This window comes from Cupressus sempervirens, chromosome 3 (genome assembly GCF_028749045.1).
Source record: "Cupressus sempervirens isolate cs-2001-9-10 chromosome 3, ASM2874904v1, whole genome shotgun sequence".
NCBI lineage: Eukaryota > Viridiplantae > Streptophyta > Pinopsida > Cupressales > Cupressaceae > Cupressus > Cupressus sempervirens.
The window spans coordinates 1,047,822,498-1,047,844,358 of NC_143120.1; the positions used below are offsets into that span (position 1 = coordinate 1,047,822,498).

At 37.4% G+C, this 21,861-nt stretch overlaps 1 protein-coding gene across 9 annotated transcripts in view; it reads left to right on the forward strand.

Annotated features, from left to right (window-relative positions):
• ATM (Serine/Threonine-kinase ATM-like protein) overlaps positions 1-21,861 on the forward strand; it is a 427,822-nt gene that overhangs the window by 226,706 nt on the left and 179,255 nt on the right. For all 9 annotated transcript variants that reach the window (XR_016362919.1, XR_016362920.1, XR_016362921.1 and 6 more), the window contains exons 42-43: positions 17,072-17,143; positions 17,387-17,456. Coding sequence is in view for 6 of the 9 variants with exons in the window: in XM_089822957.1 (XP_089679083.1) it covers positions 17,072-17,143; positions 17,387-17,456 (142 nt within the window). In the remaining 3 variants the exon portion in view is untranslated. The remainder of the gene's footprint in view (positions 1-17,071; positions 17,144-17,386; positions 17,457-21,861) is intronic.

Genomic DNA, 21,861 nt, shown 5'->3' on the forward strand with positions numbered 1-21,861 from the left:
TCCATACCAGTTTTTGCTTGATGCTTTGGCTCACCTCCTCCCTTCACGTCAAGAGTTGAACGAGTATGTCAGACATGATATATATAGACAGTACATTGTCACTACCTGGAGTAATCCTCCTAGTGGATTATGTCCTAAGATGGCCTTCTATGCAAAGCATTTTCTTCAAATTTAGAATGGAGTTATCGTGTGTCCTGATTATCTTTATCGGCGCTGGTGTCAAGCCCTGCATTTCTCTTTGGGCTCCTTAAGAGTTGGCTCTCACCGTCTTCAAGTCTAGACTGACCACCATACCGATAGAGATGATCGGATTTGTAGATTGTGTACTTTGGCGGAAGTTGAGATCGAGACCCACTTCATATTTTGCTGTCCTATATACTATGAGATCAAAGGGAGATTTTACTGTTTATTCAGAGACTGTTTTTCTCTTTCAGCATTCTTCAGCTATGTTGATCAACGATGTCTTGCACTTTATTTACGAGAGGCTACCCAACTTCATGAATAGTCCCTACAGTCAGTCACACCTCAGGGCCATACCTCTGACTAGCTCATCACAACCTTTTTCTCCCCTTTGTCTCCTTCACGGGGCGCGAAAAGACCATCTAGTATCACTCCCTCCAGATCGGTTAGACACTGTACCAGTCTTTTTAGGCAACGACACTCCACCTGTGGTTCTTGGCAACGATCTATGACTCTAAATCATTCTTGGTTATATCCTTCTGTGACTGATTTCTTTGTATCAAGGAAGGATCCTTAGTCCTTACCTTGGTTTTCTTAGTTCTCCTTTTGTTTTGTTCTTCCTAGTGACCATTTGGTGCTGTTGGGTTGGCCAGCTTTTTTGTTTGTATGCTCAGTTCCATAAACCCTTTGTAGTTTTCAGTTTGACAATAATATTATTATCTTATCTTATCTTGCCTTTCCTGTATATTTGGAAAGGTTTAGTTGGTGTAACTTCTTTTGTTGGTCTTTTTTATTGTTAGAGAAGTTGAGATTGGGTCTCTTGTTGAGAGGGTTGCTATGGTTTTGTGGGTGAAACTTTTCTTTTTTTGGTTTTTGTCCCTAAGGTTGATTCTAGAGTGGTTTGTTCATGTTTTGGTTTCTTAGTTACTAGAATTGGTTTTAATGGTCTTGAAATGGAGTTGGGTAGACCCTTCTTGTATATGTTGGCGATTTGGCTAAGTAGGACAAGTTGGAATAAATTAAGAGTTGTCATTTATGGCAACATACACTTTGTATAGAGAAGGCATTGTGTACAGAGGAAGATTCTACAACTAGACATGGAAAATTGTCCAAGTACAAGTTAGTTATCTAGTAGAGCAGATAGAGATTTGATCAATGCAATTTATAGAGACATTATTGGAATGTGCGCAGTTGGGTACGGATAGTGCAGAGTGTCAGGATGACATATGCTAGAGCATGGGTCAGTACAGACAGTACGTAATAAGTTATGAATTAATTACCAGTAAAGGCAGTATATAGGCAGAACAAAGTATGACTGAAAAATGTGAATTATGGGTTAAGGAATTATTTTATTTACAAAATAATTACTTTACTAATTAGGGATGACATCTAGATGTTAACCCTAAGTGGGCAAGAAATAGTTTTGTATTTTGCAAATTTTGTAATGAGCAACAGTGACATATCAGATATTGAAGATATCATTAGCAAGCAGGAGGTTTTTGTATCTATCTCATTGTATCAAGGAACTATATTGTATATTGCATGTTTGGGCAGTGGGCTCATCCTGCATACATTTTGTAATTGTACATAACAACTCCTAACATGGTGGAGGCTTTTAATAGGGCCTAGTCTTCTAACAAGGACCGAGACACTATATGTATGTAATAGACTCTTAACAGAGTCAATATCCTTAACTGAATACTTTTGAATAGTGGATCATTTTGTGGGTACCATCTACACTAGGGTTAACCTAGTTAACAAAATATGGTGTTATGAGTTCTTTTTGTGTATGGTGATGTTTACTATTCAACATTAATAGTTTACTTTCTTATGCAAGTTACAAGGCAATTAATAATATCAACTTTTGAGCTAAAGTTTGTAGAATACTGAAATTAATGGTCTCCACATCCTCGTGGATCCATTCTAAATAAAATAGATGTCACCCAAGTCAACAACATGATTTGTCTCTTTTCCTTCCATTTTAATGTGAAGCTAAATGTTGCTTTATAAAACATTTGTAATGTCCCCATTTGTTTCAGTATCAGAGTTTCATGGATTAGCATGTTATTGTGATCCTTGTAGGCCAATTATTGTGGATAGGGGGTCTTTACTATTTAGAGGCAGTGGCTTAGCTTGGGAGGGTCCTATCTTCTCCACAATTTAGTAAGCTACAAGTTGGTCTTCATTTAGCTCAAATGGACTTTGTTTGGGCTTAGTTTTGTGTATTTACTATTTGTGGTAAGTTGGGCGTTGATTGAGATGGACCTTTTTTATTTTTGGAAAGTGCATTTGGTCACATGGAGAAATAATAAGTGTCATTCCTATTTTAGACGACATATTTAAATGATGAGTATTTTGGGAGTTATTATATTTTTAGTGGCTAAATTCTTATTAATCATCTTATTATAATGTTATAATTTAACTATGATTTTACTTGAGGGTCGAGTCATCATTGGAAGGGGCCATTTATTATATGCCTAAGCCAAGTATTAAATATTTAAAGTGATGTTGTGTTGCAAAGTTTCAAGAGTTGACTTCTTTTGGGAAACCTTCATAGTTTCTAAAGTTGAGTTCTTTTGGAAACTTTTGTCAACAAAGCATTATAAGTGTGAACTCATTTCATTGGGAAAAACACTCTTGGATATTTATTTGTGTTAGTTACCTTTGTGGCTTTTTTTGGGGTTCTAAATTTTAATGCCCTTGCTGAGCTATAAGGGCTTTGATGCTTAGAAGTGGTTTGTAATTCACAGTTGAGGTATTGTGAATTAGTTTATGATAATTGTTTTGAATCACTGTTGAAGTATAGTGATTTAATTATATTTTTGGGATATTGGTTGAATCTTCTCTACTATATTCTCCGTGGTTGAGAAGTAATCTACTAGGTGAAGTATTGTGGATTAAATTTTGAGACTTGTTCAAGGCTAAAAGTCTGAGTCTTCTTTATCTATATGTTGTTGCTAAGAAGACGTTGAGGAGTTGGGAGAAATTGGTAGAATCAATTACTGTGTATTACAATTGCGTCAAAGATACTTCTGGCAGGGTTATGGTGGCCAATCGTGCACAATGATGCTAGGGAGTGGGTCATTGCGTGTGATACATGTTAGAGGGTGGGGAAACCACTGAAAAGGGATTTCATGCCTTTGAACCCTTCACATGCACATGAATTATTTGAACGCTAGGGGTTGGACTTTGTTGGACCCCTCAAGGTGAGTAAAACCCGAAGGTTCAGGTATATTGTGGTAGCAATGGAGTACCTTACCAAGTGAGTAGAGGTGCAGGCCCTACCAGACAACTCTACGGTAAGCACGGTGAGATTCATCTACAAGTAGATCATCACAAGGTACCGAATAGTGCTACAATTGACAAGCAATCACGGGGGACATTTTGTCAATCACGTCATCTGACTACTGACCACAGAGTTCAAAATATACTATTCTCTATTGAGCCCATACTATCCTAGAGCAAACGGACAAGCGGAAGCCACGAAGAAAATCTTGGTTGTAGTAATCTACAAGTCCTACACATTTGAAGGTGAGGAGTGGGAGGAAAAGTTGCCGTCGGCATTATGGCCGCACCGTACTTTGTACCAAGTCACCACAGGACACTCTATTCTAGCTAATGTATGGGCAAGAAGCCATGGTACCAACAAAGTTCATGGTACCAAGTTTGCGAATAGCAATTGAAAACAAGTTGGGAGATGTGGAAAGTCTTAGGGAAAGATTGCACAACCTAAATAAACTTGACAAACGTCGGTTACAAGCACAATGGGCTACTGAAGTTTCACAGTACAGACACAAGTTGTGGCACGACAAGCACTTAAAATTGAACAAGTTCTAGCTTCGTCAATTAATCTTAAAATATAATAGCCACAACGAGATCGAACTAGGCAAATTCAAGATAAAGTGGGTTGGGCCATAAAAAATTTGTGAAGTGAGCGATAGTGGAGCAATAAAGCTAGGGATGTTGGACAAAAAGGAGGTAACGGATGCAGTAAATGGGTTGAAATTAAAGATATATCATGAAAGGAATAAGGTCTCGGGAGAAGGAAAAGAAAAGGTGAACACTGTATAGAAAGAAGAAAATCACTGAAGATGCCAATACAAAGAGGAGAAAACATACCGTACAGTCAAGGAGAGCTGCTAACACTCAAGAGTAAAGAGTACTGCACGACCAATTTAAAGTGGCCCAGGGAAAACAAAGTACACTTACCATACGACCAGCCAATATCAGAAAGAAAGAACATATACATACCGTGCGACCTAGGGAATATTATAGAGAGAGAACATATATACTGTACGGGTTAAGGGAAAAGAGCTCTTAGAGGACTAGGGAGACCGCATGGACAAAACAAGAGACCACTTGGAGACACTGTATGGGCAAGACAGAGTAGCACGAGAGCACAAACTAACTATACGGCCATAGATACAACACTAAGGGGAGACCGTACGACCATACAACTTTAATGAAATCACAGAGGTAATACAAGTATTAAACACAGTACGGTAAGGATAGATTGGAATTTACTGTATTGCCTCAGAAGCAAATAGAGAGGATACTGGACGACCTTTGGAGCAACTAGATAGAATACCGTACGACCAAATAGAAGACCATTCGAGGCACCATACGGCTAGGGTAGAGTGAAGGGAAAGTCCATACAAGGAGAAAACTATGACACGACAACTGTATGACAATCGTAAGGCAACTATATGGCACTGACACAACATAAGTAAACACTGTATGGACGTAGAAGTTTGTGTTGCCAACATGCACGAACAGGAACAAAATACCGTACGGGACCAGTAAAGGGATAAAGGAGTGATTGAATACCTTACCACTAGCAACAACAAAACATATCGTATGACCCAACAAATAAAAGACTCCAACAAAGAGATAAGGAACATTGTAATATTCTTTGTTGGATTTGGTAAACATTATGGGTTTTGAACTGATAGGAATTTTATCGAATAGTTGTTAAGAAAACAAGTTCTTAAGCAATTACCACCAAGATACCACTCTACTGTCTTAGCGTACAGATGTGAATTAAAGACATTAATCAATGAGGGCTTGGCTGCAAATAAGTGCAATAACACTTGGCATTTATAACAGTAAATTGAGATAGTATTCCCTATGTTGGAACTAATAATGTTTGCATTACAAATAAACTATGCATCAACATGCAGAAAGTTAATTAGCAAAATCTGGGTGAGTTTGATATAGACTTGATAATGTTATGGTGATGCCCTTGAAGGAACTTGACTATGTTGTCTACAAGTCCTATGTTATTCTCATAAAACTGGTATAGTGAATACTTGGTCGACTTTCCCTATAACTGGTTCCGACTGTACCTCCTATGACTTTCCAATCTTCTATTGCACACAGGTTATACTGACTGACGGCCCAATGATGTTTGCGAAAATCTCCTTACTACCGGCAACAATCCCCAATTCCTTTAGACACAATGCCACACTGCAACGCTTCCAACTCCCCGTGCTTCTTATTCTGATATGTCATAGGTCCTCTATTACTGTGATCGTACGTAGTTCCCACTAAAAGGAGTGACCAACTGACAACTAGTTTTGTCATATTCCAGAACTCTGTTCTTGTGCTAAAACAATATAGTATAAATCCAAACTGAAAGGATGCTGCTCACATGGTCTCTTACCTCTGCTTAGTATGGAGAGCCTCCCTGTTTGACATCCAACCTTGCTTAATCTATTGATATTCCTTGAGTTCTGTCACTCAACCCGTTGTCTTTCTCCAACTTTCCTTATACTTACAATACCTCCAGATTGAACTTTCAGCTCTGTAAATAAAATGTGAGTTACTAGGATTTTGTCTAGTCTCACCAATCTCCCATAAGGGGTTTCGTCCTTTGGGGGAAATCCAGTCACATTGAAGCAACCTGATTCATATTAGAATAATAGCATATATTCGTTTTGTCCTTCCCAAGACTGAGCCACTTATTTATAACCTCAAAGTGAGGGAAGAGTGTTGGAATAAGAGATGTGGGATAAAACACCAATTTCATCTTCTAGTCACTTAAGTCACTATATAAAGTGAAAGTCTTAATAAAACATAAAGTAACTTTATTAAAGTACTTTAGTACATTAAATGATGAACTTAAGATGGATCTTCCCTTGTGACTGGCAGGCATCCTTACTGGTAGTGCCGTTAATCTATCCAGATGTGGAGATAGATTAACCAAGTGCCAAAAGAACTAGCGTAAAAGAGGGGACATGACAGTCCTCCCCTCCTGAGATTGCTTGCCCTCAAGCAATTTGAATGTTGGATGCTGTAAAATAGACTCACCTTCCCAAGTGGCATCTTCATACGGTAAATCCTTCTAGCAGACTAGATATTCTCAGACAGATCTATTTTGCAACTTATTTTCCCTGGTCTCAATCACCTTTGTCGGCTCCAATACAAGTCTACCCTCCTCATCAAGTGGAGGCAAGCCCTTTGACGATGCAACTTGCTGACCAATTGCCTTCTTGAGGCACATTGTGGATTCGATTGTCTCCAAGTAAACCCAACTCATAAGCAACCTCACCAACCCTCTTGGTGATGCAATAAGGTTCGTAAAATCTTGGCTTAAGCTTTTCTAACCCACTTTTCTTCAGGGAGCTTTGTCTATATGGCTGGAGACGAAGATAAACCATGTCACCTATCTTGAAGCTCCGCTTTGTATGATGTCGATCAACATATAACTTCTATTTGGTTTTGTGCCTGTTGAATATTATCTCTAAGAGATCTGAGAATATCGTGCTATCCTGGACCCAATCTTTGGCTAAGGGAGCCCTGTTGTCCTGTAAAGCCAACTCAATGAAAGAGAGAGGTTTGTACCCATAAAGAGCGCAGAAAGGAGTCATCCAAATGGACATATGATATGTGGAGTTATAGCAATACTCCCCCAAATACAACCATTTAACCCAAGCTCTTTGCTGACCTGTGATGTAGTTTCTCAAATACCCTTCCCCCCATTTATTCACTATTTCGGTCTAACCATCCATCTGCAGGTGATAGCTAGTATTGGGTGTCAACTCGGTGCCTGCCAATCTAAAAACCTCCTGCCAAAAGGTGCTGAGAAATCTGCTGTCTCTATCACTCACGATAGTCCTAGGTAATCCGTGAAGATGAAAGACCTCTCGAAAGAACAACTTTGCCGCTTGAGAGGCTGACCAGTCTGTTGCAATAGCAAAAATGTGCGCAAACTTAGTCAATCTGTCTACTATCACAAAAATGCAATCCCTGCCTTAGACCCTTGGCAACCCTGTAATAAATTCCATGGAGATGCTCTCCCACCTCTGAACTGGAATAGGGAGAGGCTGAAGTAAACTTGCTGGGAAGCCCTGTTCTGACTTGTTCTACTAACAAGTCTGACACTCTCTAACATGCTGCAATACATCGTCTTTAAGCCACTTCCATGAGAATCTCTATCTAATCTGCTTGTAGGTTTCGAAAAAACCTGGGTGACCCACTGAAGGTGCATCATGTATAGTGTGCATAATATTCAACTTAAGTTTAGATTCTGGTACTAGGTAGATTCTATTCTTATAATATATGATATCATTTATTACCTTGTACCGATCATCCTAAAGTAGACCATCCATAATCTGACAAGTGTGAGTATTTTTAGAATGCTCAACTAATAGTTTGACCTCCAATCTATTGAAATCTTGAAAATGGCGCAACACTCCATCATTGGGGGTCTCCTAGAAAGTGCATCAGCAACTGTAATATTTTTATTTTTGACATATTTAATATCAAGATCATATGCTTGAACCTTGCTGACCCATTTTTGTTGCCTTTCATTCAACTCATTCTATTCCAAAATATAACCCAGGCTATTATGATCAGTCTTTACTGTGAACTTACTTCCTTCCAAGTACTGTCTAAACTTCGCTAAAGCATGCATTATGGCCAGCATTTCCTTGTCATAAGTAGAATATAATAGTTCGCTGCCCCTAAGTCAAAGCTATGGGATGTCGGTCTTGCATCAAAGCTGCCCTGATTCCGCTCCTCGATGCATCACACTCCAAAACAAAGGGTCTAGAAAAATCACGAACTGCCAAGACCAAACACGTGCTCATCACCTATTTTAGTCTATCAAAGACTGCCTCTGAATCCTATGTCCATCTAAATGCCCCTTTTCATGTCAGATCGGTAAAGGGGGTTGCTACCTAGGAAAACCCTTTAGCGAATCGCCTGTAATAAGAACAATCTCTCAATCTCTCACCTCCTGCCACCCTAACCTCAAGCTCAGGTATGTCATCAATTTGTAAATTCCTTTTGGTAACCAATCGTGAGCTTATGAAGTTATGCGAAGCAGTAGTATCCAAGAGACATATAATATGATGTCCCCTAACAATTCCTTTCAAACGAAAGGGGTGTCTTATGGGATTGCTAGAATGTGATGCTATGAAAGGAGGTTGCCCCTAGGAACTTGCCTTCTTCCTTATAGGTGGTCGATCCTCGTTCTCCTCCTCATCATTGCCCTTAACATCGCTGCCCTCCTGCTTCTCATCCTCCTCCAAAGTACCTCTACATAATGTATCTTGCCCTTGCCAAGGCATCTATGATCCGACAGCCATGGCTCTCTGCACGTGAAGCATAGCTTCTTCCTCCTAAGTTCATTCCGTGTCTCAAAGTCCATCTTGGGAGGTGTAGCCTGATGCTGGTTTTTGTTCTTTTGCAAAGAAGAGGTCCCCTTATAGGTCTTCTTAGGAGGTTGTAATATCGAAGAGGCTGACTTTAGATCATGTGCGATCTTAATAACATCATCTAGAGTGTTTGGTTTAAGTACCTTAAACAAACCTTTATACCTATCCTACAAACCCTCAGTGAACAACATTACCTTTCGTTGTTATGTCATGTCAGGAACCATCAACGAGATCTGCTAAAACTCGTCAATGAAATCATATAGAGATCCGCTCTGTCGTAGTTGTGCCAAATCCCTATAATAGACCTTTATATCTTTCCTATCGAAGCTAGTAATCAGCTTAGAGCTGAAAGTCTCATATGATGTAATGAGACCATGATCCTAGGTAACCAACTCGTGATGCCACCAATAATATGCTGCTCCCTTTAAGTGCATCGTAGCAAACTTGATGGCTTCTGTCTCTGCATAGGTTTAAGAGTTAGGTATGTGTCTAGCTTGTGAATCCAAGCTCTCGCAGATGTCTTACTGCTACCATCAAAAGTAGGGAGAGATAATTTGTTCATAGCATGCTTTAGGTCTCTGTTTGGTGCTCTAGGCCTCCTATCCTGTTGGTGTCTATCTGACTCCCTTTTTTGATTAAGGTATTGGACAAAGGAGATATTTTGTTTAATAAGATTAAGAAACAAATCCCATTCATCATACATTGCCATAACATTGTCCGGTAGTAAATTTGGTGTTGTTGGTGGTGTTGCCTCTTCTTCTGTATTAAACAGTGGCATTAAAGGCCTGCTAGTATTATGTGTGGTAGCTCTAATAGTTCGGGGTGATCCAGCTACACTATTACCTTGAGTGTGATGGCTTGGGGCTCTTCTATTAATAGGGGCTAATTGTTGTATATTAATTGCAAGTTGTTGAAGCGAATCAACGATGTTATTCTGCCCATCTGTAATAGCTTGGAATGTTTCCCTTCCTTCCTTGTCCTGTTCAGTTTCATTATGTGCCATTTGAATGTTGTTTACCTGTTTTGCCTGTTCAAAATGATCAAGTTGTTTAGTTTGTTCAGTTTGTTCACCTGTTCCAAAAATCAATTCCTCATCCACTGAGTAACTATCTTCAATTTCAATATGTTTTGAAGAATCTGCTTGTTCTGGCTATAGATGGTTGAATTTTAATGTCTTTTACTCATTCCCGACTGACATTTTTGGATAAAAATCAGTCTGCAAATATTTTGTTGTTGCAAAAGATGGCAGGTCTTGTGGCTTTGATACTATTGTAATATTCTTTGCTGGATTTGGTAAAAATTATGGGTTTTGAACCAACAGGAATTTTGTTGAATAGTTGTCAAGAAAACAAGTTCTTAAGCAATTACCACCAAGTTACCACTCTATTGTCTCAGCATACATATGTGAATTAAAGACATTAATGAATGAGGGCTTGGCTCCAAATGAGTGCAATAACACTTGGCATTTTTAATAGTAAATTGAGATAGTATTCCCTGTGCTGGAACTAATAATGTTTGCATTACAAATAAATTATGCTTTAACATAAAGAAAGTTAATTAGCAAAATTTGGGTGAGTTTGATACGAAACCGATAATGTTATGGTGATGCCCTTGAAGGAACCCAACTGTGCTGTTTGCAAGTCCTACGTTATTCTCATAAAATTGGTACAGTGAATACTTGGTTGACATTCCCTATAATTGGTTCCGACTGTACCTCTTGTGACTTTCCAATCTTCTGCCGTATATAGGTTATACTAATTGACGACCCAATGATGTTTGTGGAAATCTCCTTGCTATAGGCAACAATCCCCAACTCCTATCGACACAATGCTGCACTGCAACACTTCCAACTTCTCGTGCTTATTATTCTGATATGCCGCGGGTCCTCTATCACTATGATCGTACGTAGTTCCCACTGAAAGGAGTGACCGACTGATAACTAGTTCTGGCATATTCCAAAACTCTGTTCTTGTGCTAAAATAATATGGTTTAAATCTAGACTCAAAGGATGCTGCTCACGTGGTGTCTTACCTTTGCTTAGTATGGAGAGCCTCCTGGTTTGACATCCAACCTTGTTTAATCTTCTGATATTCCTTGAGTTTTGTCACTCTACCTGTTGTCTTTCTCCATCTTTCCTTATACTTGCAATATCTCCAGATCGAACTTTCAGCTCTGTAAATAAAATGTGAGTTACTAGGATTTCATCTAGTCTTACCAATCTCCCATAAGGGGTTTTGTCCTTTGGGGGAAATCCAATCACATTGAAGAAACCTAATTAATATTAGAATAATAGCATATTCATTGTGTCTTTCCCAAGATTGGGCCTCTTATTTATAACCTTGAAGTGAGGGAAGAGTGTTGGAATAAGGGATGTGGGATTAAACACCAATTTCGTCTTCTAGTCACTTAAGTCACTTTATAAAGTGAATGTCTTAATAAAACATAAAGTAACTTTATTAAAGTACTTTAATACATTAAATGACAAACTTAAGACAAATCTTCCCTTGTTACTGAGAGACATCCTTACTAGTAATGTCGTTAATCTATCCGGATGTGGAGATAGATTAACCAGGCACGAAAAGAACTAGCGTGAAAGAGGGGACATGACAAACATCTAACGTATGGTATGTCCATGTCTGAAGGTGTCAAGAGCAAGTCACCGCACAGGTAAGGTAAATGGTGTACCATACCATGCGGTTATAAAAGCTGTGTGTACCTACAGTAACTGTGTTAGTATAAAGGGAAACATGTGCTTGGTTGAAACTCAATATGGGGAGCCGTACCAAGTAGCAACAAGTTGTACGGTAAAGTAGTAGAGGCAACTGGCCTAAGCATTTTTGTTATATTCACACAAAAAGACAAAGGAAGTGATAGTTATGTAGTTATTCGGAAAGAGGGCTTGGAAAAAGAAGTTAGAGCAAGATTCGGCAACCAGCACAATGATGAACAAAAATGTGAAAATCTTGCCATCAGGAGTGTGTTGTAGGAGGCACGAGCATAGGCACAAGTAAAAAGAAAGGCAAGCAAGTAGCACAACCAGCTACACCCAATCACCTCACAGCACATAATATCTCATTTGAGGGCTTGAATGGAGCGGAATGTAGGAAATGGTGGCAGGAGATAGCTGAGAACCATCTTGTGAAAAAAAACATTCGAAAGGCACAGGTGGAATGGGCAATCCAGATGTTGGTATTTTGCATTCGAGATTATGATGGTTTCCTGTGCACGATGATAGAGATGTACAATAGGTTCTCTCGAACTAGTTCATTCACCTATTTTGGGCGCAACCTTGTAATTTCATTCAGAGCACCAGATTTTACACGGGTATTTGGAATACTTGGTCATGCACAAGGTGGCAAGAAAATTGCAACAAGCTGAAAAAATTAAGTTGAGAGGTGAAGGCGCAACTGATACAGCTGGTATGTGGGGATCTGTCACAAACAAAGAAAGAAGCCCTCATGGACACTATGAAGAGTAGAGGATTGAAGAAGTCCAATATTCAAGAAGGGCACTAGCGTTGTCTCATGGACTTAGTAAAGACTCAACTCACAGGATCAAGCTGCACATCGACATCTCATTTTTGTAGGTCGTGATGATGAACGAGATCCTGCATAGGATTGTATGATTGGGCTATACTATTGGTAGAAAGAATGTATGAATTCATGACACTGTAGTGTAAGACATTCTACATGCCACACTATGCAGTTGGGTTATTCTTAGAGGCGACAACGTAGATGATTCCTCATGACAAGCTGGAGGCCAAGCCTGAGCCACTCGCACCGAGCAAACCCCCTATCATTCAATGTAGACACCTAGACACACTTGGCAACTAGACCATGGTCAGGCAGAAGCGACCGAGATAGGATGCAACAGATACTAATAGTGGCCAGCAGTAGACTTTTTCTCATGAGAGTGAGACCGACAGAGAGGAGGAAGAAGATGACTAGGAGGTGGAAGTGATTATGGCGACACCACTACTATTCCCTCAACCTACACTATTTGCGACAACTCATTTGGTTCCGGTGGGTACACACGACACACATATCCTAGGGTTTGGTCAATTCAGGCAACTAGTGATGATGACCTCGGTTATTGTAGCGGTTCGGCCAGCTATTGAGACCCCGACCATTTCGGAGGTCGTAGCCGTAGTGGGGACAGAGTCACATCTGTCACTGAGGACAGCCGTACCAGAGGAAGAGATGGAGTTACAAGAAGGGGTTGTTCGAGAGAGTTTGCCAGCCGTACTAGGGGTACGGGCTGAGATACTTATACTTGATGATGAGGTAGGGACTCAGGAGGGTGATATTGATATAGGCAGAAACAAGTGAGGGATTGAGGATAACCGGTGTTCACTTAGATGTAGTGGGCTCAGACGCGGTGGTTGTAGTAGATGCAACATTGTTAGAAATGCTAGTGTTAGAGGAGCCGAGTAGAGCAAGCAAATCTTAGAAGTTGAGCACATATTTGAGCACGAGATTTAAACACACACCAGCACCACAAGCATCGGGCATTTTTTCACCTGAGCAGGAAGTAACCTCGGAAGGAGATCCTCTAGGCACGCAGACACAGGTAGAGGAGAGTCACCCAATACAGATCAATGAGATACCATACTCTCGACGGATAGCACTGCTAAGCGGATGGTAGAAGCAGTGAAGACAATTATGGGTACCCAACAGCCTACAGTGGGGCCAAAGACATCGATGGGAGAGGATGTGGAGACATTTCTCGTAGATGTGACTTGGGCTTGTCGAGTGGTCATCTATGCATAGACACATGCTTTGGATTCAGTGGTGTAGGAGATGAATCACGTTATATCCTTCATGAGAGTAGGGTGCTCAACTGCCTTCTCAGTCTGTTTTGCGGAGTGTGGGTTGCATAGAGTAGACACTTCATAGATGCGCGAGGATTGGGCCACTACCAAAGAGCTGGTTATGGAGAGCCACATAGAGACTCTGACTCAGGAGGTAGTCCAGATATATCGTGATGCTTATTATGCTCTTCGAAGGAGCCAGGTAGCGGCAGAGAGGGCTTGGGAGGAGTCAGCTACCAGGTTAGTAGTAGTGAAGGCGGATCTAGTTGCAGAGAAGGCAGAGCTTGGAGAGAAATCTAAGATGATGCAGATAGCCTTGGAGATTCAGATGGAGGGCAAAGCAAATTTGGAGATACGGACCAAGCAAGTGCGTGAGCTACGAGCACAACTGAACGAGCTTAGAGCATAGGGGGCATCTACTACACTAGGGACAAATCCCTCTTCTTCTTAGTTGTTTAAATCTTGATGTAATTAGTGGTTGAATTATATTTTGAGTTTTGATGTATAAGTTGTCTCTATTTTGTCGTCTAGAGACGACTTTACTTTTGGGGGGGATGATGTCGTTGGTAAAAACTATAGCCGACGGGTAGAGTTGTATCCGGAAGGTCATGTGATGGGTGAGTCACCCCTTCGGGAAGTATATGTACATCGTCTGAATAGGTTTATGGATCATCATTGTAATGGAATTGCATATTTCTTATATGAATAAAGTCTTTATTTTGTGTTAAATTCTAATCTATTAATGTGATGAGTTTGCATTTACCCTGTATGGTAAACACATACATCGTCAACTTGAGTAAGCAACTATATAAAGGTGGAATTTCATATTTTATGAATAGAGGGAATTGGTGCTACCAGTAGGTCGGTGCCTGTGAAGTGTGGGAGTTGGAGCTTTTAGTGAGTCAGTGCTCATAAACAAAAAGGTTGGAGTCTCTAGTACGTCAGAGTCTACAAATCATTGTAAAAGAATAAGTTTATATATAAAGCAATTATTTGTCGTAGTTTTCTTCCACATTGGGTTTCCACATAAATCTTGTATCATTGTGTCCATGTGCATAATTACTGATTTCAACATTAAAAGTTATTAGAGCATTGTTTGGACAAAATGTGCTAAATTGGCAAAGTTGTTATTATACTAGTTCACACCCCTCTCGGTATAATTGTGTGCTCTTTAGATTCTTCTAGGATCCAAACATCCTATTTTAGTTTTGGATCTTTATTTTGACCCACTATTCTCCCATTTTAAGTTTTGAACCAAAATAGTAGAGAACAAGAAGATATTAAACACAAAATATGCAAGAACGAATGACACAATTGAAGCTTCCCAGCTCACTGTAATATAAAATACTTATAAGATTTTAGAAATAGTCATTTACAAGAATCTTTGTCTGATACAATGCAGCCATATTTTTCTGTAGCTTATTTGTTATTACCTTTTTTGACACATTCATTAAATTGTTATCTAAAAGAGGCAAGAGCTTACAACACAATGGTAAATTGTGAGCCTCTTATCTGAGATGTCTTCGGTTTGACTCTCCACAAACTTAATAAATAATAATAATTAATCACATCACATAATAATAATGAATCTTGGCTTCGGGCTCTTACTGATTAAAAAAAACTAAAATAAAATTGTTATCTAAAAGACAAGCATATAGCTCTTTTAGCTTGCTTATCGAGTTTACTCTAATCTTCATCTAACATGTTACAATATTTTGTTGATTTAAATACTGCAAGCCATTGATCTCTTTTCACTCACACACGTTTGCATATATGTCTACTTTCTTTTAGTGTAATTGTTATGTGGTTTTCTTAAGTTTGATTTTTGGTTCTTTCAAATTTCTTAATTTTGTCACCTTGGTTCTTTTTTGGGGTTTTTTCTTCTTTTTTCCATTTATATATTTTATTCCTTTTTGTCCTTTATCTTTCATATCTTATTTTTATTTCATTGGTTGGTGCACTTTTTCGTTTATTGTTCTTTTATTCTTTGCATGATTGTGCATGCTCTACCCTTCTCTTCTTATAGCTCTTGAGAAAGGTTGAGTCTGCATATCTTTACTATCCTGCACTTTCTCATCTTGATGATGGATCATGTAGTATGATCCAAATGTTGATGGTAAAAAACACACACAATGGAATCCAGAAATTTTTTAATTTTATTTTAGAAATGGATTGTGGAAATCTGATAATGTTAATTAGTTCTTGTTAGTTTTTTTTGAGGGGTCGACAATTGGCCGACGATTGACACATCGACACTAAATATATAGCATTGTACTTATTTTTGGGTAACATGAGTATGACGTGATATTCTTATTGTATTTTTGTTGTGGTTTCTTTGAGATGTATTGTACTGCTGTTATCAATGAAAACATATCTATGAGTCCTCTATACATTGTGCATATATGTATTGTTATGTTTTACTTGCATTTATTTGTGTTCAGAATATTACACTATGGGGCAAATAAGTTCCACAGTTCAAATTTCTAAGCAGTAAAAGTTTTCAAAATCATATCTTGAGATGCTAGCTGTTATTGGATTACCATACATTAGAAACTCAATGAGTACTTCCTTTATAACCCAAAAAGCAAAAGTAAGAAAAGCTGTGCAGGTGTGCCCTTTCATTTTATCAAGCCATGTCCTATAGGATCCCATACCAAATGTTGAAAAATTTGAAGTTTTGATTATGATTGCAATGAACCATTAAATTTTGCAGTCAAATCGTTTTTTGAATTGATTTGAGTTGATGAATTATGCAATAAAATTTATGCAAATTAAAGAGAGCTCAGAATCAAACAACATCCATAATGCGTTAGTACTAACACTTCTACATTTTGAATTGGCCATAAGTTAAGGGCTTTTCCTTCTTGCCCATGCATCGTTCTTGTGCCAAACTCATTTTCCAATTTTGATTTTCGCTCGTTCTGGTGTTTCTCATGTTGTTTCTTAAACTTGTCTTGTGATTTCCTTAATCTCTTCTAAACTTTGAGATGTCTTTGCAAAATTCTATCTATTAACTTCCTAGCCTTATGGACATTTGGACCAATATTTCTACCTCTTTGTGTGACTGTTCCCACACATCCACGGGACCAGGTTGTAAAACCTGAAACCTGTCTCAATAGGTATGAAATCGCTGGGTACACCAACTGCCCGATTTGAGTGCTCAATCTATACTAAACCCTTGTCCTGTGTTCATTGATGCATCTGATTATTAATCTTTCTTAAGCTGGAATATTTTTCCATATGGTTCTACTTTTCTATGGGTTGAGAAATCAAATATGTATATGCAAGAGGTTATATTTTTTGTTTTGTTTACTTGTTTTACTGTTGAATGCCTTAAATCAATAATATGCCTTTTCAGCTTCCCTTTTTTTTTGTTGTTTAGATTTGTGTGTTTCAAGTCAAAAGTTTTGGTATTTTACAGGGTTTACTTTCAACTGAGAAAGGTCAGAAGGCTCTTCGGTCTCTTGGATCTATTGAAAGATCCTATATTGGGGTATGCGTTTCAGTTCTAGCCATTTGAAAAAATATAATTCAAGCTTTTTGAGATTTATGTATTCGTAAAATGATTAATAATTTTTAACATGTAATTTTGATCAACATTAAATTTCTCCAGTCGATGATAATTGATATCAAGAGTCGTCTTTTTGTATTGAATATCTCATGCACATTTCAGATGATGACATTGGTACTTGATCCAGTAAAGGTAATTATGATTTAAATTGTGTATGGTCTATAGGTGCAAACAAGAGGTGTTGATTTGAAGCTTGTAGAAAGCCTATTAGTTGAAATACGATCAAAATTAAGTGGTAAGTATGTCTTAAAGTTGGTTATGCGGCTCCTTATTACTTTTTCTTTTGCAGAATAGATGATCAGTATTATTTGGTCTCTTATGCAATGTCAACAATTTCCTCTCTTCTTGCATTACACATTGCGGCCTACTTAAGGTTTATTGTATTCATTCACATCATTTTCTGTTGTATAACTTATGTTTTTTGTAATAACCCCAACCGGTTATAACTTCAACAAACACCAAATTCTTTTATAATTCAGCTGTTTGACATTTTGTCAAACACTTTGCAAGCAAGCTTTGTTACCACTGTAATGAGCCTTGCTAGCTCTCAAAAATTTGTGATGAAGAATTGATTCCATTTTTTTGTTTTTGATGTTTTGCAATTTTCAATACAACAATATAGCTGCAAAATAAAGGATATTGCAATACCAATTTGAGCTCAAATATTTGGAAATTTAATAGGAATATACAGTAGAAAATTCTAAATTTTAATACCAATTTAGATACTGAGTATTTTACAAAATATCAACAACCCAGTTGATAAAATATTTACTGTTCTCTAAATCAATAATACCCAGAAAAATTAGAAGTTACAGTCCATGAACTTACATGTAGACATGCTTTGAAAACCTCTAAAATGAAGACTAGTAGCAGCAAACGAATTCTCAAACAAACAAATGCAACTACAGACATGTTGCTCCCAAAGTGGATATAGAAAATAATGCTCGACAACATATATAAACGGTGCCCAAGCAACTCCAAATTAACCAACACACAATTTGATATAACAATTCTAGCGAATGCCTTCACAAATTAAAAAACAATCTCCAACAAAAAGAAAAATTAAACGTCTATTTAGCAATAGTTAATACAGTAGGAGAAAAAGGCAATTGTATACCTCAACACAACTGCAAATGCAATTCTGAGAATGAAAACTCAGAATTGAATCTACAATACTTTAGTTGTAGATCCCAAACCCTTATACTTCAGCAAGGGCACAAAATTTCAGAACTTTAGAAGTGTCACAATGACAACAAAGAGAGATAAGATAATCAAATAATTGGATGCTTTTCTCATCAAATGTCCTCATATTTATAATCTCCAAATGACACATGTTTCCCAAATGAACTTCATTGAAGAAGCTTCCCACACAACATTAAAATATAATAAAGTGCCATTAATATAATTTATTAATTGCTTTTGGTTCCAAAAATTACCTTTTCCACCATAATTTAATATTTTGACATGCAAGGCCATTGTTTCTTATTCCCAAGATTTAAAATTTTTTGTTCTGGTTCCAACGAGCTATGATACTGAGGTGACCAACCAACAACACTAATAAAAATAGCAACCTCAACGCATTTAGATGAATAATAATAATAATTCACCCGTCTTGTGAAAATAACTAAAGAAGCATCGAAATCGAAATCTAACAACAATAAAGTGATCATGATGATGAAAGACGATGAATGAACCTGACAGGGTGACTATAAGTAGACGCTCCCTCCAAGATTCTTGGAGCCCAAACTAGAAGCCGGAACTAAAAACTGAGAGCATCACACACAACTCCTCTAACTCAACTAAGCGCATCGGAACCAACAGTTTGATTTACTATAAATAATAAGTCCCTCAAATAGAGCCAAAACACACCATAGACTACTGAAAAGCCTATAACGCCACAATTGAGACCCTCAAATCCCACTGTCAGCTCACAAGGGTTGCAATGGTGAACTGACCAAGCCAACTGCAGGAACCTACTAAAAATGGGGACATTACATTTTTATCATATGAAGTTGTAGCTATTGAGAGAAAATCTGATGAATGAAGTTGCAAATAATATTGCAAAAGATGATACACGCTTCTTCATAATTTTCAATCAAAACATACTACATATATAGAATTCTCATATTCTATTTCTGTAGGAAACTCGTACAAATGACTTTCCTATAAGTAGTGAGTTGATTTTAACAACTCAATCTATGCTACTATTATAATAACTTCTAAATAAACCTAATTATTATCTTATGCATCCTATGATGCAATATTGCTAACACCTATGTCAACACTAATTCCCAACTTCCCACTGCAATGGAAGCATAGGGAGAAAGTACAACTCAATATTTGATGACCACATTCGGTGGCTCACTAGAAATATAAGGTAAGAGTAGAGGTATACACATCTACTCATGTCAAGCAATAGTGGGATTGGTGATGGTACACGATGTATTTTCACCTAAAGATTGAGACAAACACATCTGCTTACAGAACTAGGATAGGAACTAACACATCTATCCAAGGGTTTACATCAAGTTTGGATAAAGAAAAACACAATTATCCAATAGAAAGGTTATGAATAGGGACACACACATCGCCTCCCAACAATTATGATTGGGGACAAACACATCCAATCATAATCACCAACTTCTTTGACTAGGGATAAACACTTCCAATTGCTTACATCATCGTGGGAATGGGAATAAAATCAGCCATTCACTAACAACCAACAATAGTAATTGGGGACAAACACATCCAATTACTTACGTAATAAGTTTGAACACTAAATCCTCATTTCACGTATGGAGGCACCATTATACATCATTGTCCTTTGATAACATATGATATGCTTCTTCCGTTCTCCTCCATGAATCCCCTTGAATAATCCACTATGGAATCTGTGTTCTTTTTAAATTCAACCTATATATTTCTTGATTCTCGATAATCTATTTTCTTCCTTGCATGAAGATGCCCAATTTCTGTATGTTCACAAATGTAATCTTTGATTCAATGTAATTGCTGATATCAATAGTTTGACAGATTAATCTCCCTATTTTTTTGAGATTGAATCATTGATTCTTATTAAATATCAATTGTTTGGGATTGACGCATCCTTTCGTCACACCTTTGAAGTCACAATGAGACACTTAGTTTGATGATTGCTATTACATTTTTTAATTATTGTACTCATACATTATAAGTATAATATCATTATTATTTCAATAATAAATTATAATAATTTTATATTGTCTAGTAGGAATATATGTGTATTTCTATGTCAACAACACTTGGAGATATTATATGAATTACGATGTTGGCTTGAGCTATTGTTGATAATCTATATGGGTTTTTTCTTAAATAGAATATCATTATTATTCTTAACAATAGATTGTTATCTTATGATAATAATTTCTGTTATATGGATTTCTATGATATTGATAATCTATAACTTGTTAATAATCTATCATTTTTTTTTTGTATATTGTTAATTATGTCGTGTCATTTATTCCTTTCTCAAATTTTCGTATTAATTTAATTAATAGCATTCTATTATTTTATTATTTATGTAAATGTAGATTAAATTTCTTTTAGATTAGTAGAATGTAATGTCCTCTTTTTTTGGGACATTAAAATCGATAGGCCAATCCAATAAATGACCTTTGAGGACTTAATATAGGATTATTAAGTCAATTTTAATTAAAGGAGAGTGAATAAGAGATGGGTTGGCATGAGGGATGGTGACAAGAATACAGAAGTTGAAGAGTCACAGGTTGGGTCTTTAAAAGGAGGAGAAGCTCATATCTTTATATGCTTGGTTTTTAATTCAAATTTCAGTTTCTCTCTTGAGAGTAAAGCTTTAGCTTTCATCTAGCTTGAGGACGTAAACTCTCGTGTCGGTAGACAGTGGATGCAAACCCATTGTCCGTGGAGATGTCACACTAGGTGTCTTACATGTGCTTATAGGTTCTTTTTTTAGTATTCCAATCTGACTATAAAAATGTGTTTAAGATGAGATTTGTGAATGCTAGTTATTGTATTACTGATGTATGATGCAGTAACATATTCTAAGGTATTTTATGAGAATGTACTAGTTTATATTGTGGTTTATAATGCATCTTCATATGTTTATGTTCTGAAAACTATTTTGAGATAAAATCGGGCAAATATCCATTTGGAATATTATAGTGGTATCAGAGCTTCGACCTTGCCATCCTGTCCAGTCTAATTAGATACATTTTGGCAGAAGGTGAAGGTCTATCTAAGTTGAAAAGATTATATTCTGGCAAAATCTCTACCTGTTGTCATGAAGGTGACTCACAAAGTTGGATATATATTCCCATGATAAGTCGTGGGCAATGGAAAACTAGCAAACTTTCTAGTAGCTTGGATATGTTGTATGGTATTGGACGCACCAACACAGATTATAGTGGCAAAAATATTTTGAGTCATGTTGCCATCAATACTGAAGTAGAAAATATTGATGGAGTATTGTCATTTCCTAATGTTAAGAATTAATTCAATAAAGCGAAGACATTGAGCAATCATGTTTCTGAAGTCTTGAGGAAATTTACGAGACACGATAAATATTCTTGGCCTTCTTGAGCACATGATATCATTATTAGTGTTTGAGGTCATGAATGAATTTA